At 43.1% G+C, this 21,564-nt stretch overlaps 1 protein-coding gene across 4 annotated transcripts in view; it reads right to left on the bottom strand.

Moving 5' to 3' along the window:
• AGPAT5 (1-acylglycerol-3-phosphate O-acyltransferase 5) overlaps positions 1-21,564 on the bottom strand; it is a 57,854-nt gene that overhangs the window by 3,460 nt on the left and 32,830 nt on the right. For 3 of the 4 annotated variants that reach the window (XM_038560543.1, XM_038560542.1, XM_038560544.1), the window contains 3 exons: positions 21,333-21,423; positions 7,634-7,795; positions 1,264-1,387 (listed from right to left, as the gene is read on the bottom strand). In XM_038560543.1, coding sequence (XP_038416471.1) covers positions 1,264-1,387; positions 7,634-7,795; positions 21,333-21,423 — 377 coding nt within the window. The remainder of the gene's footprint in view (positions 1-1,263; positions 1,388-7,633; positions 7,796-21,332; positions 21,424-21,564) is intronic. The other variant, XM_038560545.1, reaches the window with a different exon arrangement.

The raw sequence follows: 21,564 nt of genomic DNA on the forward strand, positions 1-21,564 counted from the left end.
ATTTTCAATGCAGCACACTTTTAATAATTGTAACTCTTTAAAGTGAACTCGCAAGGGTCAATGAGGAAGTAATTTTACTGTAATACAACCACGAAAGGGAGAACAGAGCAGTCTGCTGAGAAGCACATTTGAATAAAACAGGAAAGATTTCTGAACCTAAACCTAATTTTGGAAGTCTTACTTTTGAGTCTGTAAAAACTCCACACTTTTCAATGTGGTTTTAGTAAATGATGCATCCTATAATTAATGGATCTATTTTTTTTCAAAAAGAGGATAAATAGTAGAGTTGTTTAAAATATTCTTTCAAAAAACAGGATATGCATCAGAAAGGATAAAACTCCCATTGATAGCAAACAGTAAATAATAAATCCTGAAGTTTTCATCCAAGAGAATTCAATTTCTAAGTATCATATCAAAACCTGACATCTACTTTTTATCTTCCTAAAAAGAGAAGAAAATTCTAAAATGTTTTCCTTTGGAAAATTGTATTAAATCCAGGGGGTTCTAATATCCTCTGCGGAGGGCACCAGCTTTGCTGGTTTCAGGTTTGCTCTTCAGTAAGTGGGACATCACGACCCCTCCCTCAGTTTGACCTCTTTAAGCTGTGCCTCACCCAAGAGGTATCTCAAGACACCTGTAATTTGCTTCCAGGCAACGCTCAGCAAGGGTCAACCCTGTTGTTCACAGTGTTGTTCGCTCTGAAGTGATGTTATTAGCGTGAACGAACTCAAGGTCCGTCCTAGAAACTGGTTAGGCCCCAAAGAACTCACAGCAAAAAGACCCTTTGGTCAGAACCACGTCACCTGCCCTTTCCTCTTCCGACACTTTCCACACGTACATCAGACACTCCTCCAACCACAGCCTCGCCTTCTGGGCATCGGGCGGGGGGGGGGGGGGGGATGCCAACCAGGTCTCAAGCACGCACCACGTGGCGGGACCTGGGGCACCTCACAGTGGAGTGTGTGTGTGTGTGTGTGTGTGTGTGTGTGTGTGTCTCTCCTCTAATTTCATATCTCACCAGAGTCCTGTCTAGGAACTACTGCGAATAAAGCAGGGAGCCCTCCTGTAGTGAGTTCTCTCACAGACTTTGTAACAGTGAAGTTTAAAACATGAACAGATTGGACCTGAGTTTATTTAAAAAAAAAAAAAAAAAAGCATTCTTAAGATAATAAGACTGCTTACATTAGTTTCAAATTGTTTATTTACCACAGTGAAATTTAGCTGAACTCAAGTTTTTGAGGTAGGAGAACCGCTGTTACTCACTTATCTTTGATTTCAAAACGCTCATGAAGCCATCTTCTCATATATGCTTGTTCTTCGGGAACATCTTTTTTGTCTATACGGTCAATGTGGATATGAATTTTTGGACATTCTTTGCAGAGAAATTCTAACAAGAAACAAAAAAAAATTCATTTTTTTTGTTATTTTGGAACTCACGGGTTATGTAAAACAATTCAAAATGAGGTAAAAAAATACTTTTAAATGATGAAAAAGCATTCTTCAGCAAAAAAAAAGAAAGAAAAAAAGCTAAAAGAAAACAAGAACTATAAACTGATTCAAGCTGAAGTAGAACCGTGTGTTAGAATTTCCAGTCCACTGCAACTGCCCGCGTGGTAAGTGGAGTCAGCAGCCGGGAGGAGAGGCTGGGCCCCGCCAAGTACAAGCCCAGCCTCTGAGGGGTCCCCGAACGCCAGGCGCCCTGAGGCTCACTGGCCACCGGTTTCCAAGCACATCACTCTGCGTTCCCACTGGACCGTGGGCCCCAGCAGGGCGGAGATGGAGCCTGTCTGGCTCCCTCTGCCAGAGCGCTGGGAGCGCGGAGGCGCGTAGCCCGGCACCGACCGTCACACACCCGGACCCGGACGTGGGAACGACGGCCCCTCGCTCCAGGACGAGCCACTGGTGTCCCCTCACTGCTGGCCTCGGCCGCACAGTCACATACCACCCTCGGCTTAGGAACCAAAGTTCCTGGTGGAAAGCCGCGAGCTCTCGGATGCCAGTCCTCCGGCGCCCTACCTTGCGCACAGCCGGCGGTCCCTTTGCAGCCTGGCATGCCCAAGCGACGAGGCCAAGATTTACTCCAGGACAGGAAACCCTGAGCTGGGAAACTCCCTTCCTTGGAGGCGGCTCTCGGCGAAGAGGCGAGGTCGTTCACATCCTTCATCCCTCGGAGAACCAGGAGGTGTTCCCGAGGGACGAGAGGAGACTAGGTTCCCTAGGTGAGCGTGCAAGGAGGCGGCGGAGGCCTGCTGCCTCAAGAGGACGTGTGTTCAGCCATCTAGAAGCGGTGACTCACAGGCTCTGCAGTTGGAGGAAGACCTTGAGCTCAAAGAAGTCCCCGTTCTTCGGACTCCGCACACAGCCCCTTTTTGCTACGTATTCTCTACCACGGTTCTTCTCCACCACTGGGGTCATCAAGCCTTAATACCACGCGGCCTTTCCGTCGTCAAAACTCTCCTACTGTCACATACTTTCCAGAGCGAGCTGGCTTTGATGATAAATGTGCAAAAGGCACTGCCAGAGGGAAGACTTCACCATTCGGTATTTTTGTCTTAGTTTTCCCCAACTTCTGTTTTCATGAATGTCATCGAATTGCCGCCGAAGAATATTTTAGCAGCGGAACCGTGCAGAGGGCAAGAGCCGGACAGGTGTGGGTGGCCCCTGGTCAGCCCTGGGCAGACGTGTGAGCTCTCGGCGTGCGTCTCCCGGTGTGTGAGCCGGAGACTCAGAGAAGGGGGTGGGTGGGGGGCAGCTCCCGGCTGACAGGGCTGCTGAGCCCGGCCTGCTCCGGGCGGGGCGGCGGTGCCAGCACACCAGAGGCCCGACGTGCCCCTCCGCATCGACGGAACCACACATGCATCTACCCTGACAGCGCGGGTGCGAGGAGACAGAAGTGAGCAGACTTCAAAAGTCAGAACTGGCACGCGTGTAAACCACGGTGCCTGGGAAGTGACAGCAGTGTCCTTCGTGGGACGTCAGCTGAGGAGGGCAGAGGCACAGACCCTGTGAGTAGGACTCCCGGCTCCAGAGGGGTGCTTTCAGGGTGTGCCCCCTAACGTTTACGGGGTACTCTGGTGTTTACAACCATGTCGTGGGCGTTATTCCATCCCACGTCTGGGAGCCATGGAGCCAAGTGCTACCACGCTTGGCTCAGAGAGGACCCAGGGCGCACGGCGCTGGAGCCCATCAGCCGGCCCCTGTGTTGAGGACCCAAATGTAAACCATGACAATCATCAGATAAACACTACATGACTTTCAGGAGACATGAAAGAAGTGACATAAGTGGGGATCCCTGGGTGGTGCAGCGGTTTAGTGCCTGCCTTTGGCCCAGGGCACGATCCTGGAGACCCGGGATCGAATCCCACATCAGGCTCCTGGTGCATGGAGCCTGCTTCTCCCTCTGCCTGTGTCTCTGCCTCTCTCTCTCTCTCTCTCTCTCTCTCTCTGTAACTATCATAAATAAAAAAATTAAAAAAAAAAAAAAAGAAGTGACATAAGTGTTTTCTTCAATATTTAATAAAACTCATGTATCTATACTTGTAAAAACTATTTTAGTTGAAGGTTATTTCATATTGTGTGAGCAAAAAATTTTCCCATAATATTTAGAAATATATGGTAAAAGTGTTCTAATTAAGGTATACTGTTTTCCTCCTCAGAACTTTCCTAGTAGAGCCCCAGAGTATACTGACATGCTAGGGTAATAGGAGTCTTCCAGGTACTCCCATATGTCACAAGGACTAGTCTCTGGAGAAAATGAGCTGCATTTGCTCTGTGCCTGGGGAGACGGGAGAGAAAAGCCGGGCTCAGAGAGTGGAGCAGAGGACATCCATGTGCTGACCTGGGACAACCTGCACACGCCGGGACCTCACCTGGCCCCCACCCTGCTGGCTGGCTGGCTGACAACCCCTGCCCTCTCTTCCTCTAGGGCAAAAAGATGACCCAAATCCCAGAGTAGAAAGCTGGGTAAACTGTTGTAAAGTCACATCAAGGGGCATGATGTGGCATTTTTTGAACATTATAAAAGTGTATATACTGATGTGTAAGGATGTTTATGAACACCCTACTAAGCAATTAAAAGCAAGATATAAAGAAAACTATACAAATGACCTCATCAAAAAAAAATATCCAAAGGCACAAACATACTGCAACATGGAGACATTATAAAAAGGAAGATTTTGAGGAAAATATCTCATTTGTTAACTGCATCTGGACGGGTGAGCCTGTAGCATTTCATTCCTTCTTTGGGATTACCTGTAATTTCCCCCTCTAATAAGTCTGAGTTTCATATAAGAAAATAGTAACAGAAAAAAGCTACCCAGCACCCTATTAACTGATTTAACAGAACCTTAGCTTCACAATGTATTGCGCATACCACCCACTAGAGAAATGGATTTTAAATAAGCCAATGATCATCAGACTGGCCTCTCTCTCCTCTGCCCAATGGACATGGTCCAAGGAGGACAAAGACCTGATGACAAGACCAGAGGAACCACAAAGTGCATGCCCAGTGGGCTCTGGTCAATACTCCCTCTTACAAGGAAAGGCACCACGAAGTGAGAAGCACAAGCGGCACTACTGCCTCTCTAACAGGACGCCTCTCTAACAGGACGCCTCGTTAAGGCCCAAACTGGAAGACTCGTGAGCACAAGAGTTCACGGACACTGCAGCTTCTGCCCTCACCTGCAGCCCGTCCACCTTAGCAGTCTAGAGCGGAGCTGAGGCCCTGCACGCTCAACAGTCATCCCAGGTGACTCCGATGGAACTATAATACTTCTACCCTGCGCTGAGAAAGGCTGGCCTGGGGCATATAAACGCACAATCGAGCAACCACGGGACTTAGCCAACTATGGAAATAATGTTTTTAATTGGGGTGTCAAATACGAATCTTAAATGACAGTCCACTATGTATGGAGATAATATTCAATACTAATTATACTCACCCACCAAGTACTTACCATGTTCTAAGGTACGGAATTTTATACCTAATGCAACTTACATCATAAATTTAAAGTGGATCTTAATCTACACTAGATTAATGTAGGGCAGACTATCAATCGATTTACAAGGTAACGGGAGCAAGGACTTTCAAGCTACGGGTCTCAAACTCACAATTAAAATCAACACGGAACACGGAAAACCAGATGTCACCTCTCATGTGCACAGGTACATTGGTGGAGTAATTTCTCAGCAGTGGAAATGCACGAGCACTTGCAAAGCGGGCACACGCGCCAGGGCAACTTCTACAGAGGCTGCACTGTCCTACATCTCTAACAGCAAAGTACAGACGTGACTCTTCTACTTGAAGTTCACCCACAGGGTCTGTCTTCAAACCTGATACTGGGATTTTTGCCAACGTGATAATAAAACATGTTATCTTGCTAAAAATTTTAATTTGCATTTTTCTTATTATGAATGAGATTGAGCACTTTTTTATGTGAACTATTATGCAGTTATTGATCATCTTCTTATCAATTTGTAGAAGCATTTTATACATCAAGGGAGTCCGGCTTTCTTTCCTGTGATCTAAGTTGCAAGTATTTTCCCACTTTGTCTTCAGTCTTCTGATTTTACTATGGTGTATTTTTCCTCGTGGAAATATTCACCCTTAATTGACTGAAATGACAAGATTTATTTTCCACATGGCTTCTGGGTGTGATAATTAGAAAAGCTAACCTCCTCAAAAAGAGACAATTTGTAAGGAAAACACAAAGCCACTGTCAGCTAATGTGTATGCAGTAGAGGAAGCAGAGCAGTGGGAGGGGGTGCTGGGTTGGAATCTAGACAATGCAACTCTAAACTGGTTTTCTTCCTCAAGGCTTCTCACCCCGTTGGGGGAGGTAAAGAATCACCATATGCTGCGTGCTAGCCTTGTGGCATAAGCACGTAATGCCATGGGAGAGCTAAAGCAAGAGAAAGCAACTGAGCTAGGGGAGAGGAATGCTGGGCGGAGGGCAACAAAGGGAAGGGGTTTCACTTGGAAAGGAGGCCTGGCCTGCACACAGCCTTCATTCCAGAAGGCGAGGGAGTGAAAGAGAGCGGACAGCTAGGATACAAAGTCCTCGGAGGGCAGGCTAAAGAGGTGGGACTTGGCCCGTGAGCACTGCCCAAGCCAGGAGCTCTTACGACCGGGACGGTGGCATAATGAAAGCATTTTGCAAAGGTTATTATGGGAATTATATGTTTCTCATGAACAATAAAAACATGTTCAATAAATCTCATTTTTTAAACAATGATAAACTAGTGATAATATTGTTGAACAAGTAAAAGCATGTCAGTTTTCAAATGTAAAAATAGGTCACTGACTCCTTGGATGGTTGAATAAAAGAAAAATATTAACACGTTGCCTTTTTTATAAGAAGGGAGGGACTACAGGGTGAGAATGTAGACTTAATTTTGAACATATGATACACAAAAAAATTAAGAAAAGTGGTTACCTCTGGGCTGGGGAAGGTGGACCCAGGTGGATGGGGACTTGGTGGAAAGCAAGCCATTTCACGGTATGCTTTATATAGTGTGGTTTTTAAACTGTTTGATGTATAATATATTCCAAAAAATTCCATTTAAAGTGAAAAAAATCTTCAGCTTCCTACGTGACAACTGCTCTGTGTTAAAGGCAAGTGTGAGAGCAATCAGTCTCACTACTTCAGATTTGTATTTCCAGCCACTGTGACCACTGTTCACCCCATCTGGCCCCCACTCACCCCCATCAGTGCTTCATCCCTGTCCTCTCCCCTGACCTCCTGCTCCGGGCAGCTACTCTCTGTGTCTTCTAGACAAGTCTGAACATCATCGGCCTTCAGGAGGACCTACTGACCGAAACACTCGGATAGACCTGGTGTTTCGACCTTCCACAGCCACCAATGTGGCACGGAAAAACCCTGTTCCCTCTCTCGATCACAGCTCTACTGGGCACTTCCTTGTCTCCCTAATCCTAAATTTAAATTCCTCTACCAGCCGAGCGTATCTTTATGTTTAACTAGAATACTCTGCTCACTTAAAATTCTATTTTTTCTTGTTATATCTGACATACACATAGACAATAGCTAAAAGGTCTTTAAAGCCCAGCACAGGTTGGGGGAGCCCGAGTGGTTCAGTCAGTTAAGCCTGTGACTCTGGATCTCAGCTCAGGTCTCAGATTTCAGGGTTGTGGATTCAGGCCCCTCCACACTAGGCATGAAGCCTACTTAAAAAAAAACAAACAAAAAACCAAAAACCCTAGCACAGATTTGAAAAAAAGAGTCACATTTACCTGTTTCTTCTTGACAAAGGTACTAAATTTTGTAAGTATCATGTAAAAGTACATAAAAGATGAATGCTGACCACTGCAGAGGTGAGCACTCTCTTCCTCATTCCCTCCCTTTGATTTGCATAGCCTTCCATTCTTATGGGTAGAAAGAAGCTAAATTAATGACAATGGGCAAGTCCAAAGGCCTAAAGACAGCAACCAGAAAATACCAAACTTAGCAGGACTCCTGATATTCAAACTGGTATGGATCAGTAAAAACTACCTGAAAAATAGATCAAATATATACTTAGAAAGTATATCAAGTAAATGTTATGAAGTACACTCACCCATTAAAGAGAATAATTACACATTCACAAATAAATGACATAATTCAAAATTTACACTCACCAGCCATGGATGGCGCTTCTTTCCGCTGCCCCTTATCATCAACAGTCCCTTCAAAAGCCACTGTCACATCATAAATTGCATCTAAATAATTCTTCATAGAATCAAAAGCAACATGAGTTGCCTTTATTCTTGGTGTCAGCACATGTTTTAATACTGCAAAGCCTAAAAAAGGAAGTGGATTCAGTGTGACCATAAATTAGTTACAAAACTCTTCATTAGAATATAATACCCAAATTGTTTTTAAATTCCCAGGAATAGACAAGAATATATTAAAAGCCATAATCTCCTACATACAAGACTTGAGGTTTAGAAAACACTCTTATGACTTGATCTATTTGAATCAACATTCATTTATTTATTAAACATCTATAGATACGAGATGCTGGGGAAAACTCAGAACCCAGGCCCTCAGGAAGCTATGACCTATGAGAAACCCTTCAGTTTGGTAAACCCTGACAAGGGCGGGTATTACAATCCTCATCTCTGGCAACAGAATAAATGGCATCCTGCCCTTCGCCACTTCAGATTCAGGAGAACGATGTGTAAGTTTTGACTCCTAATCCACGATTTAATTTTATTTCTATTTAAACAGGGAGGTTGGGCTGCAGGAGCACCTAAATGACCCCCGCTGTGTAGAGAACCTGAAGTAAGAGCTGATGTGGTCTATATAATGTGGAACACCGGGCTTGATACCTACAATACTGCTTATTTAAAAAAAATAAATTAAACCGAGAAATAATTTACACACCATAAAATTCATCATTTCAAATTGTGCAATTCAGTGGTTTTTAGTATATTCATAAAGCTGTGCGGCCATCACCACTATCAAATTCCAGGCCATTTTCATCTCTCCAAAAAACACCCTGGACCTTCTGCAGACACAGGACATTCTCCTTCCCTGGATTTGCGTGTTACGGATATTTCACATAAAGGGAATCAAACACCATTGGGGGCTTTTGTGTCTGGCTTCTTTCACTCGGCATAGTGTTTTTGAGGCTCATCCATGCTGAGGTATGTTATCAGTGCCTCGTTACTTTTTGGAGATGAGTAATACTCCACTGTATGGATATACCACATTTGTTTATCTATTGATCATTTGGGTTGTTTCCAACAGGTGGCTACTATAAATAATGCTGCTACGAACATGCACATAAACCGTATGGGAATGCCAAACAAGTTTCCATATGAACATAGGACTTCAATTCTCTTCGGTATATTTGAGACAGATACATACACACATATACTGTATATACTTTTCAAAGTTTCTGTAACTGAGAAAACACTGCACTTTATATAGGATAATCAACCGTATCCGAGTGCTCCACTAGTGTTAAGAATTTGTCTTTCCCACCCCCTTCCTATTTCCCACTGTCTCCCTTTCTCTTGATTAGAATATTTACTGACAATTTAACAGAATAGAGTAGCTTTCTGAAGTGACATGAGAACAGACTGGCCTAAACTTGATTTGGATTTTCTCCTGCCTCTCTCCAGGGAAAGTTAGCTGCATCAGGAAGAACAGCTATAGTATGTTCAGATCTTCCTGCAGAAGAATTTTTAAAATGTGAAGCGGTGTGGGAAAGGAAAAGATTCCCACAACCACATATCTGACTGAAGTCCCTAGGGCAGAGGCAGCTTAATTTATTCACAAACTTATAACAAAATGCTGAATAGTATACCAGGCTGGGAAACATCCACTTGTCGATTAAATTAGTTAATACTTCCTTCTTTGCTACTGGAGTTCATCCAATTTTATGAAGTCCAAAGTTCCACAGATTCACCCTGCGGTATTCAGTGAGAACAAATGACCAGAATCCACCAAGTTAAGATAGGAAGACAGAAAAATACTAGTTAAAAAAAATAACGAAAGCCTGAATAAATCAGCTTTGTGACAGATGAATAAGAAATGCCCGTCACTAATACATAAGAGAAGCTAAGAAAAAAAATCTCACTGAGGAATGCACCAGGAGCCTGACTCCTCTAAACATGTTTTCTAGATCCAATCCACATCCTGCGTATTTCAGCTTTTATCTTCCAACTCTTGAAACAAAACAGCCAAGGAGGAGGGAGAAAAACAAGGAGACCGGGTGACACAGAGGACCCCCGAGAAGAAAACATCTCAAGAAGGAACTGGTCAAATATGCTGAATGAGAGACAAGGAAAGACCCAGAACCGAGAAGTGACCACCTGGCCAAACAAAGGTCACGTGTTACCTGGGTCAGTATTTTCCGAGGAATGGTAGGAACGGAAGCTCAGGGACGGGGTGGAGTGAGGTGAGAAAACAGCAACAGCCCATCCTTTCTTGTGTGGTTACTAACACGAGGTCCACTGACCTCCTAAGGCTCAGAGGCACACAGGACACCCTCACTGTCGCGGCAGACAGAGGCCGGCCCTTCTTGGGTTGGAAATCACTTCGTGCTCCTAGTCTGAGCCCACGAACTCCTCCAGTCCACGTGGGGAATAACCTACCATCTCTGACGGAGGGGTCTTCAACTCTAAACCATGAGAGGGTGCTCACTATCCCCAAGCCCCGGGACATTATCATAAAACCAACTTCTAATGAACATACGGAGACCAAGTAGAATTTCAACCGAGAGCGCGTGCCAGGAAACGGGTGCTCACGATCAACTGCTGGAGCTGGAGCTGGAGCCCACTGTCCTGAGACCTGACTCTGCCTCCGGGGATTTGCACAAAGACCCAGAGCCCCACACAAGAGGAACGCGGGGCTTCATTAAGTCTCCTCAAGATTTTTTTCAATCACTTGTCTCTGATTGGTGAAAGCCTCAGGAAAAAGAAGAGCCTGGAGAGAGGCCAAGAGGGAGGGACGCAGCGTAGGAAGTGGGGCCGAGACGACCCGGGGACGGGGAGGAGCGGGGGCCCGTGAGGTGCGCGGAGCAGGGGTTCGGAGCCCGCGAGGAAGAGCGCTGAAGGGCAGGCTGGCGTCCCGGGAGAAGAGCTGCACGTCCACAGGCGCTGGGCCCACCTGGCCTCTGGGACTCCTCCACGGATTTTAGACCAAAGCAGAGACAGAATCTAGGTGCTGAGAAGAACATTTAGGGTTCTGAAATGCCTTGGGGCAGCAGGTCAGAGGCAGTCAAGTCGTGCAACCTGAAGAGAGAAAATGTCGCCAGGTGAGGTTATAAAAGCCAAATGCACAACGATTCAGCAACTGACCGAATGTGGTAAAAAAGGAGGAGTGAAACACAAGCAGCCTCTGCCCCAGAAGACCCGTGCAGGGCGTGCCGTGCGCCACGGGAAGGGCCGGGGGAAGAGCTGCGGGGATGTGTGCGCTCGCTCGCCTCGAGGCACCCGCGTCCAGCAGCAGCAGCGACAGAGCAGAGGCAGGGACAGAAGAACAGAGGAGTTCAAACTGGGCACTCTGAGGTTGGAGCTGGAACGAACACTCTAGAAGCACTGAGAAATACGGTCTGTAAAACGGCAAGAACCATCCAGAGACAAATGGATCATCTGAATAGACACACGGCAGCGGAGGTACTGGCTGTGGCTGAGATGAGAAGACGGAGGGGGACAAGGCCGTCCTGAATAATGTCAACGCTGCATGTCCATGAATAGATACGAGGTGTGACAAAAACGATGATTGTTTGGCAAGTTGGAAAGGACTAGGTAAACGAGGAAGGTGGGAAGGTGGAAGGGGAATAAACTTCTGGGGAGTGGAAGGAGTCAAATGGGAAGATAAAAGGGGCCCAAACTTCTCCTTCGGCATCGCCACAGGTGGGCTGCCTGTGGACACAAGCAAGCACACACACGGTTGGTTTATGTGACAATCAGACTGTGTCGGCAAGCCGGGGGACACCCAGCAGACAAGAGCGTGGGGGTGAGGTACGCAAAATAAGTTATTAGAGCGATAACATGAAACTCTTGAAACCAAGGATACACATGATTGTATGATGCAATCTTATCAGGAAAACAAAACTTCAAGCAAAGACACCCTGGGATGTGAGGAGAAAAAAATCTGAAAAAAAGAAGAGCTAGTCCAAAAGGGAAACTAGAACTGCTAAACGTCCCCAACTGGCAAAGAAGGGAGGAGGTAAAGCAGGTGACACAGGGCTGAGAACCAGCAAGGCTAACACACATGCAGGAGCGGGGGCTGCAGGGCCGGGCAGACGAGGGCTACTCAACACCTGGAAAGCTAAGGAAGGGCCAAGGAAAGGGAAGTTCAAGCTGAGCCAATAAACAGGCTTCGGGAAGGAAGAGCGAGGAAGAGGCAGGAGCAGAACCGTCAACATAATTTGCAGGACCTAGGACAATTTCGAGACTGTGAATGCACAGATGCAAAGCAAGCCTCCAGAAAGGCCTGCAGGCCTCCGCTCACTTTGACTCTAGCCCGGTGAGACCCAGGTCAGACTTCCAGCCTCCTGAACTGTGAAAGAACACATCTGGAGTGGATGTGCCTCAGCAGCCACCTCAGCTCCTAGCTGAAGGGACAGTGTTCCAGCAAGTCTGGGTCAACACTGGCCAGTAACTTTCTTTTTTAATGTCTGCCAGGTTGAGCTGCAGGAAGGAAAGAACGCTTGTTCATGTGTATGGACCATTCTTATCTCTTAAATTTCCTATTCGTGCACTTTTCCCCGTTTTTCTAGTTTCTATATTTTCTTAACTAGCAAGCACTCTTTTTATACTGTTATTAATCCACCATATATTGCAAATTCTATTAGCTTGCATTTGCCACTTAAGTTTGTTAATATGGCATTGCAGGTATAATTATAATTTTTATTAAGTCTACAAAGGAAAAAAAAAATTACTATGTTTTAAAAGGTCAATTACACCTACACAATAGGGACGCCCGGGTGGCTCAGCAGTTTAGCTCCTGCCTTCTGCCCAGGGTGTGATCCTGGGGTCCTAGGATCAAGTTCCACCCAGGGCTCCCTGCCTGGAGCCTGCTTCTTCCTCTGCCTGTGTCTCTGCCTCTCTCTCTCTCTCTCTCTCTGTGTGTGTGTCTCTCATAACTTTTTTTTTTTAAAAACCTACACAATAGCCAGTGTTATTTATAGGATAAAAGCTAAATTTTACCCATAAATCCTAGAGAGTTTTTTTTTTTTTTAAAGACTTTATTTATTATTCATGAGACAGAGAGAGGCAGAGACAGAGGCAGAGAAAGAAGCAGGCTCCAGGCAGGGAGCCCAATGTGAGACTCCAGGATCATGCCCTGGGCTGAAGGCAGACACTCAACCACTGAGCCACCCAGGTGTCCCAAATCCTAAACAGTTTTAAAACTACAAGGATCTTTTTGCTTGCTTAATATGAAAATTTGAGGTATTTGGATATATCCCTAAATTTAGGGTTACCAAGTCTAAATATGTCATCTTGGTAGCTGCTATAGTTAAACAAAAACAAAAACACCATGGGGCTCACTTTGATAAGTTCTAGAAGATTTATATTTGATTCCTAATTCCTTAGTAATCACTGAAAAGCAGTATATCTAAAGCGACTCTAAGGAAACTTAATCAGAAAGAAAACACTTTGCATATGTGAGGGGGCGTCAGCTATTCCAGCAGCGGTGCCTGGCTGTTTACAGGGCCCACATGGAGAGCCTCCCGGTACCGTCTAAGTCTCCTACAGTGGCATATAACTGCTACCAAATTGCCCTAGCTTTTAGTGAAACCTAAATATAAAATGAAGGCTTACCAATAAATATTAGATCCGCATGTTTTAGAAAACCCAAAAAACTGACCCAACGAACCTGCTGAGCAAATGACTAATCTTATTTAAAAGTGATTCTAAAACTTTATGATGCATCAGAATCACGTGGAAGACAGCAGAGCCCTGTCTGATGTAGTAGGTCTGGGTGGCTCCTGAGAATCTGTATTTCAAGCAATTTCCAGGACAATGCTGACACTGCTGGTTCAGGCACCACTCACTTTAAGAACCACCAACTTAGAACTTAGACCGTAGCTTGAGCAGATCAAGATTTCACAAATGGGCTGGTGAAGGAGTGAAAAGGCTGGAGGAATAACGGGTATTATTATTTTGGTAAAAAAATGTAAGTAAATGGGATGGAAATGGCCTCCAAGAGGTAAAACCAAACCCTCCAAGTCTCTGGACATTTGCTATGTCCAAAGCCCTCCATGAGCATTACGGTGGTGCCTAGATTCTCCCAAGAGCATCTACCCCCCACTGCTCCCCATTGTCATCTCTAAGGCTGTGACCTGACCTCGGCGCCAGCTGGAACCATGCTACTGAAACAGGGGAGAAGAGTTGGCCAAAGGAAGAGAATGCAGTACAGTGCTAATCCAGACACCGATGGAGAGGTCGGTATGCAAAGTCAACCAACCAGTTTCTTGAGCATCACTACAAATACAAATATAATTTGAAAGCTTCCTCTTCCTCACTCCCTTTATTCATCCCAACTCTGTTTCGAAAATGCCTGGCATACACGAATAAAAGAATTCTGGACTGGGGAATACCAGTCCCATTGTGGTTTTGAGTGGGGTCTTCCAATGTGATTCTTTTCTGTTTTTTTTTTTTTTTTTTTATAAATTTTTATTTATTTATGATAGTCACACAGAGAGAGAGAGAGAGAGAGAGAGAGGCAGAGACACAGGCAGAGGGAGAAGCAGGCTCCATGCCGGGAGCCCGACGTGGGATTCGATCCCGGGTCTCCAGGATCAAGCCCTGGGCCAAAGGCAGGCGCCAAACCGCTGCGCCACCCAGGGATCCCTCTTTTCTGTTTTTATATCCTGAACAATCTGTGATCTTTCACTCCAATGTAATCAAGGCCCGTGAGATTTAGTTTGCACCTTCCTAGCAACAGGCAGCATCTACACCCCACAAATCACTGCAAAGATTAACAGATGACTAACAAAACTGCACGAATAGCTAAAAAACTGACAAAGAAAGGAACTGCCAAAGGAGGTCAGAAGAGAAGAGGTCATTCCTCAGTTTGTTGGATTTAAATTAAAATCATCTAATTGGTCACTTAACAAAACAAACATTTTAGAAACACAATTAGAGAATTTTACCAATGATACCATTTTATTTATATTTATATATTATATAATACTGTTATATTTACATATTCTGTTGCAGCTTTTCTTACTGTATCACTACTGATTATATTTTTATTTGAGAGAGAGAGAGAGAGAGAGAGAGCACATGCACCCATGAGCAGGGGTGGGGTGGGCAGAGGGAGAGGGAGAAGCAGCCTCCCCGCTGAGCAGGGACCCTGATGTGGGGAGGGGGGGGGGCTCCATCCCAGGATCCTTAGATCATAACCTGAGCCCAAGGCAGATGCTTAACCCACTGAGCCATCCAGACGCCTCTCACCATTTATTTTTTTAAATGACAAGTTCCATGTTAGCCTTTCTAAAAATAAAATTCTCTTTTCCGTAATTTGCTATTACAAAATGGAGCAGCTTTCAATATATACCTTGCTTACTTAACATGTAATAGTTTCTTGAAGACTCTACCCATATTTCAAGACCTCTCAAAATGTTAATTTTTGTCTTGGAGAGATTGTAACTAAAAACAAAATCTTGACTAATTGATTTAGAAATATAAATAAGTCTTCTTTAAAGAGATAACTAACATTCAGTGTGAAGTGAGAAGGAAATTTAGAAAGCATTTCAATGACAACCTTTGAAGTGAACAATATTAAGAATTCATTATACTATAACACAGACATTACCTTAAATAACAACCCTAATACTGAATGGACAGTTTGTGGTTAATGTTTTTGTTAATGTGTTAATGTTTTTGAAGTAAAACACTTCTAGGAAATAGCAATAACCAGAATGTTAAAATGTTTAGAGTTAAGACAGCAGACACACCCATTCCCATCACTGTTACTTTTTAAGCCAGCCAATACCACTGCCAGCAGAAAACTGAAGAGTATAAGGTATAATTATTTAAATACATGAGCACATACCAAATTTTAAAAATCTAAATTAAAAAGCTCGATTTTGGTGTTTGTACTTATTTTTTAGGTCAGATGCAAAGGAAGGTAGTTTAGGAGCAATATTAATGTTTTAAATACCACAAACTAACAAGTGCTATTAAGTTTCAATTTTCTTGATGAAAAATTAGCTTAACAGATGGAGAAACAAGTTCTTTCATTTTTATTTTCAAGTTATCTCAATTAGTTGTGACCTAAGAGGAAAGAAAACAGGAAATACTTCTTCTAGATACATAGCTCACAAATCAATTTCTTTTGTATATGGTAGAAAATAATCACCTTTAGAGTCACAAGAAAATACAGTTCTAGTAGAAAACAATAATTTTTCCAGTTGTAGAATTTAAAGAAAGAACAGTTGGCAACTAAAACTTATATACCTGTTAAGACAAATTATTCATTTTTTTCCCCTTTTGGTGACTTTAAGATCTACAACTCACGGAAAAATGACAGAACAATAAATGATCAATTATAGGTGAGTCGAGTATCAACAGATTAAAAAGCTAGAGAATATATCATTTTTTAAGCTACTTTAAGAATTACTTAAAAATACTTGATCTAGCATTACAAAATTAGTGTGGATTTTTAAAACTAACTTTTAGAAACTATATTAAACAGTCATCTCAGTGAGACTGGATAATACAAGGTAAATACTCATCTTAAACGGTTTTAAAAACGATGAGTTAAGAAATACTGGTATTAAATATAATTACATACAGAAAGATAATTGAAGAGCCTGTTATGGACTGAAGTGAGTCTTGCCCATCCCCCCCAACTCACGTTGACGCCCTAACCCCTATGTGACTGTATCTGGAGAAAGTAATTAGGTTACATGAGGTCCTGAGCATGGGGCCCTCATCCAATAGGACCGGCATCCTTATAAAAAGAGAAACAGATATTAGAGACCTGTCTCTGCGAGCATACAGAGAAAAGGCCATGTGAGGACACAGCAAGAAGGTGGCCCTCTGAGAGTCAGGAAGAGAGGTTTCACCAGAAACCAACACTGCTGGCACCTGATCCGGGCTTCAGAACTGTGAGAAAATAAAGGTCTCTTGTTTAAGGCCCCAGAGCGGTGTCTGGGTACGGCAGCCCAAGGTGATTAACCCAGGCCCTAGAACTTGGACTGAAATTACAACTCTGAGTAAGCATCACATAGTAAAACATTTATTTGCATATAAATGTTTGTTTTACCCAATTGAAAAAAAGTATGTATTTTTTTTAAAGATTTATTTATTTGAGAGAGGGAGAGAGAGAGAGAGGGAGAGACAGAGATTGAGTGGAGAGTGGGAAAGAGGGAGAGAATCTCCAGCAGACTAGCGCTGAGCATAGAGCCTGACAGCAGGCTCTATCCCACAACCCTGGGATCATGACCTGAGCCGAGCCGAAACCAAGAGTCGGACGCTCAACCAGCTGAGCCCCAAAAGTATGGCAATATTTAAATAGGAACACACACAAAGGTAAAGTTTACAGAAGAAGTCAGAAGTCCTTAAATTCTAAAACACACAGTAATTCTACATTACTCTTCACATAAACACAATAATCTGGGACGATACTCATTCTGTAATGCGAATTTATTATAAATTAACAAGTAACTAGTGATTTGTCCAGCAACAAGATATAATAAAATGTCCACGGCTAATTCTGTCTTGCTTAATATATTTAAAATTGAGGAATTAACCCATCAGACATTATAATAGAATTAAAGAGGCACCTGGGTGGCTCAGTGGGTTTAGCATCTGCCTTTAGCTCAGGTCCTGATCTCAGGGTCCCGGGATCAAGTCCCACATTGGGCTGCCGGCTCAGCGGGGAGTCGGCTTCTCCCTCTCCCCCAACTTGTGCTCTCTCTCACTATCTCGGTCGCTATCTCTCTCTCCCAAATAAATAAAAATCTTGGGATGCCTGGGTGGCTCAGCAGTTGAGCATCTGCCTTTGGCTCAGGGCATGATCCTGGAGTCCTGGGATGGAGTCCCACATTGGGCTTCCTGCATTGAACCTGCTTCTCCCTCTGCCTATGTCTCTGCTTCTCTGTGTCTCTCATGAATAAATAAATAGAATCCTTAAAAATAAATAAATAAATAAATAAATAAATAAATAAATAAATAAATAAATAAATATCTTGAAAAAGAAAAATAGTATCCTAAAGTTTTTGGAAACTGGATCATTACTGTGAAGCAGAATCGGAACCTCAATCAGTTGGACTCCTCTACTCTTACTATCATTAACCTACTATTAATCATGATGAGGTCACTTCTACAGTTAGGTCACAAGAAGACTGTGACTTCTGCCTTGCTCCACACTACTCCAGGTGCTCACTGTTCCACTACCTCTCCCATGCTGTCTCTCCACCCCATCTCTGCTCAGCAGATCTCCGCTGTCATGTCCTGGGGAGCTAGCCCTATGCAGAGGCCCACGTGGCAAGAAACAGATTCCAGCCAAGAGCAGTGTGAGCGAGCTTCTAACAGACCCTGCCCAGGGGAGCCCTGAAATGACTGCAGCCTGTGACAGGCACCAGCAAGAAGCTCCTGGCTAACCCATACCAGGACTCCTGGCCCACAGAAACTGTCAGGTAGTTAACTCTTTTTTTTTAAGCCACTAGGGTTTGGCATCAATAGACGATAAATACAATCCTGTTTCATTTCTCCTATTAAATTACAAATTCCTATGAAACATTAGAGTTGCTTCTCCCATCTTAGTGGAACGTTTTACATATTAGATATCTGACAAACATTTGTTAATATTTAAAGGTAGAATATTGTATTATTATTATTTTTTAAAGATTTTATTTATTTATTCATAGAGACACAAAGAGAGAATGAGAGGCAGAGACACAGGCAGAGGGAGAAGCAGGCTCCATGCAGAGAGCCCGACATGGGACTTGATCCAGGATCTCCAGGATCACGCCCTGGGCTGCAGGCAGCGCTAAACCGCTGCACCACCGGGGCTGCCCAGAATATTGTATTATTTTAAAAATAAAATCAGCAGACTCTGAGGATCTAAAGCATTTTAGTAAACCTTTCCCAAGGTCAGCTCTCTGGTCAATTAAAAAAACACACGTGTTTCAAGATATAATTGATTATTTAATGACAATAAAATACCTCAGATTTTACAGTACACATGAAAAGTAGCAAAAAAAAAAAAAAAAAAAAAAAATCCCCGTATGTTTACTATTTCCCTTTCACCTTATCTAATCTAAAACTGTAATTTCTGGGCAGCCCGTGTGGGTCAGCAGTTTAGCACCTGCCTTCAGGCCAGGGTGTGATCCTGGAGACCCAGGATCGAGTCCCATGTCAGGCTCCCTGCATGGAGCCTGCTTCTCTCTCTGCCTGTGTCTCTGCCTCTCTCTCTATGTGTCTCTCATGAGTAAATAAATAGAATCTTTTAAAAAAATAAATAAAACTGTAATTCCTAAACAGAATTAAAGTGCTATAAGAGATGACACCAAAGAGTAGCTGAAAATACATACACTTTAAGGTCTACACTCACATTTATTGAGAATCCCACACACAAAAAAAAATCCCGTAACTAATTATAAGCTATTTTAAGCTTCAGAGTAAAGTCAGAGCTCGGCTATATAGAATCTTTAGAGAAGGAATCATTTCAGAGAGACATAATTATCTGGAACCCTAAGGATTTACCCCACAAAAAATCCCAAATTTTATTTAATAATTTTTGATCACTGTTTTCTTTCTAAAATATATAAAATCAGAAAACAGCTTAATGAACAAAATCAGACCTCTTAATAATTGGACCTGAGACTAATACATAAATGTGAACTGTACCTCCCGAAGGGAAGGAAATCAACATTCACTAAACACTTTTGGACATAAAACCCTTAAAAAAAAAGATCACGGGTTCTGTTGTAGAATTTTTTAAATTTTTTGTTTTCGCTTGATATCATTTTTTTCAAGTTTTTATTTTAATTTCAGTTGGTTAACATACGGTGTTACATCAGTCTCAAGTGTATCGATATAGTAATCCAACACTTCCGTACATCTGGTGCTCATCACAAGTGCTCTCCTTAATCCCCATCGCCTCTTTTCCCGATTTCTCCACCATCTCCTTTCTCATAACCATCAGTGTATTCTCTAGAGTTAATAGTCTGTTTCTTGGTTTACCTTTCTCTTTTTTCCTTTGCTTGTTTCTTAAATTCCACATACGAGTGAGATCCGATGGACATCTGGGCTCTTTTCATAACTTGACTATTGTTGATAATGCTGCTATGAACATTGGGGTGCATGCATCCTTTTTAATTAGTATTTCTATATTCTTTGGGTAAATTTCCAGTAGTGCAATTGCTGGATCATAGGGTAGCTCTATTTTTAACTTCTTGAAGAACCTCCATACCGAGGTTTTCCAGAGTGGCTGTACCAGGTTGCATTCCCACCAACAGTATGTTGCATTCCCACTAACAGTTCCCTTTCTCCACACCCTCACCAACACCTGCTGTTTCACGTGTTGTTGATTTTAGCTATTCTGACAGATGTGAGGTGATCTCTCATTGTGGTTTTGATTTGTGTTTCCCTGAGGATGAGAGATCTTGAGCATCCCTGGTCTTTGGGCCAGGCAAATGAAGGTCTCTCCTGGGCAGCTACACCTACAGGTCTAGAGTCAGACAGATATGGGTGGGAGAAAGCTTTTTGTGAGTCATCAGCAATCAAACAAATGGTAGCTAAACCTATGGATCTGGATAGAGGCTACAAGGAAAAACATGAACATGAAATGAAAGAGCGAAGTCAGACAACAGAAACAACATACATATGAAACAGGACAGAATGAAGCAGCAGAGGAGGTTAGAAAGGAGCCTGACCAGGAATCACCAGGGGTGGGGGAGGTCTAGGGAAAGAATTTCACTAAGGAAAGTATCGAGAATTTTGTCACAGTGAATTAAAGTTAACAAAATTAAAGACTTATTTCCCCTGATGTACCAGCACGTGTGCGCAGGAGCTACGACGCTGGTCAGAGCAGGTACAGAACACTACTATTGCTGCAGCAAGTTCTCCTAGACAGCACTGCACAGACCCTGGTGTGAAGTCATCAACAAGGCATTTGTTCAGTAAGCGCCTGGTGATCAATGTACGGAGATGGTATACTAATTCATAGTTAATATTCAGGGCAACTTTGAGAACGCAGCACAGCCACTGTTTTCTGTTTCTATCCCAAATTGGTGAAACTGAATAGCTTATAGGTGTATTAGTTATCCAACTTCCTAAAATATGGACAAAGGAACATTCCTGTCATTGGGGACTTTTGTTAACTTCCAAGTATAAGTAAGCCAACTTTGTGTCACATTCTCCAAAAGCAACTTCACACACTTCTAATGTATTTCTTACACAGAGCTAGGTATAGGTATGCCTAGGAGGTACACATGTCTTCAGAGATGAGGAAACAAGCTCAGTTCGTGAGGCAACTCGCACCCACACAGCTAAGAGATGTCAGAATTTGGATTCCACCCAGGCCTGTCAGCCCACAGAACGGAAACTCTTTCCATCACACAAAACCCACAATGTAGAAAAAGGCTCCATCTACAAAGTCAGGTACCCAGCCAATTTTAACTAAATCCATGGGACTGGAATATGGATTTTAGCAAGCATTTGAACTTAATCTCTCAGATGTATATAATATGCATATGAATTAATGAAGAAACTTTCCAAGAGAGAATACATAAACTGAGGAAATGAATACATTTATTCATTCCATTGTTGTCAAACATAAATATCCTCTCCAAGAACAAAAACCAAAAAGGTATTTATCTTTAAAAACTATTTTTTCAAATACAGTCAAATTTTTACTTACCTTCTTGAGCAGCAAATGTTTGACTAGCTGAAATGACTTTTGTTAGTTCTGGATTATACCTTGTTCCCTCTGGAAAAATCACAAGATACATCTGTGAAACATAGAGAAACTTGGTTTGTTTTGTGTGAGCTTTTTTTGTTGTTCTTGTGAACTTACCAGTGCCAACCCTATTAATGCGAAGAGACTATTTCCTAAGGTGGGAAAAATGTACATTCATTTTATGTAGGACCTT

This window comes from Canis lupus, chromosome 16 (assembly GCF_011100685.1).
Source record: "Canis lupus familiaris isolate Mischka breed German Shepherd chromosome 16, alternate assembly UU_Cfam_GSD_1.0, whole genome shotgun sequence".
In the NCBI taxonomy this organism is placed as follows: domain Eukaryota; kingdom Metazoa; phylum Chordata; class Mammalia; order Carnivora; family Canidae; genus Canis; species Canis lupus.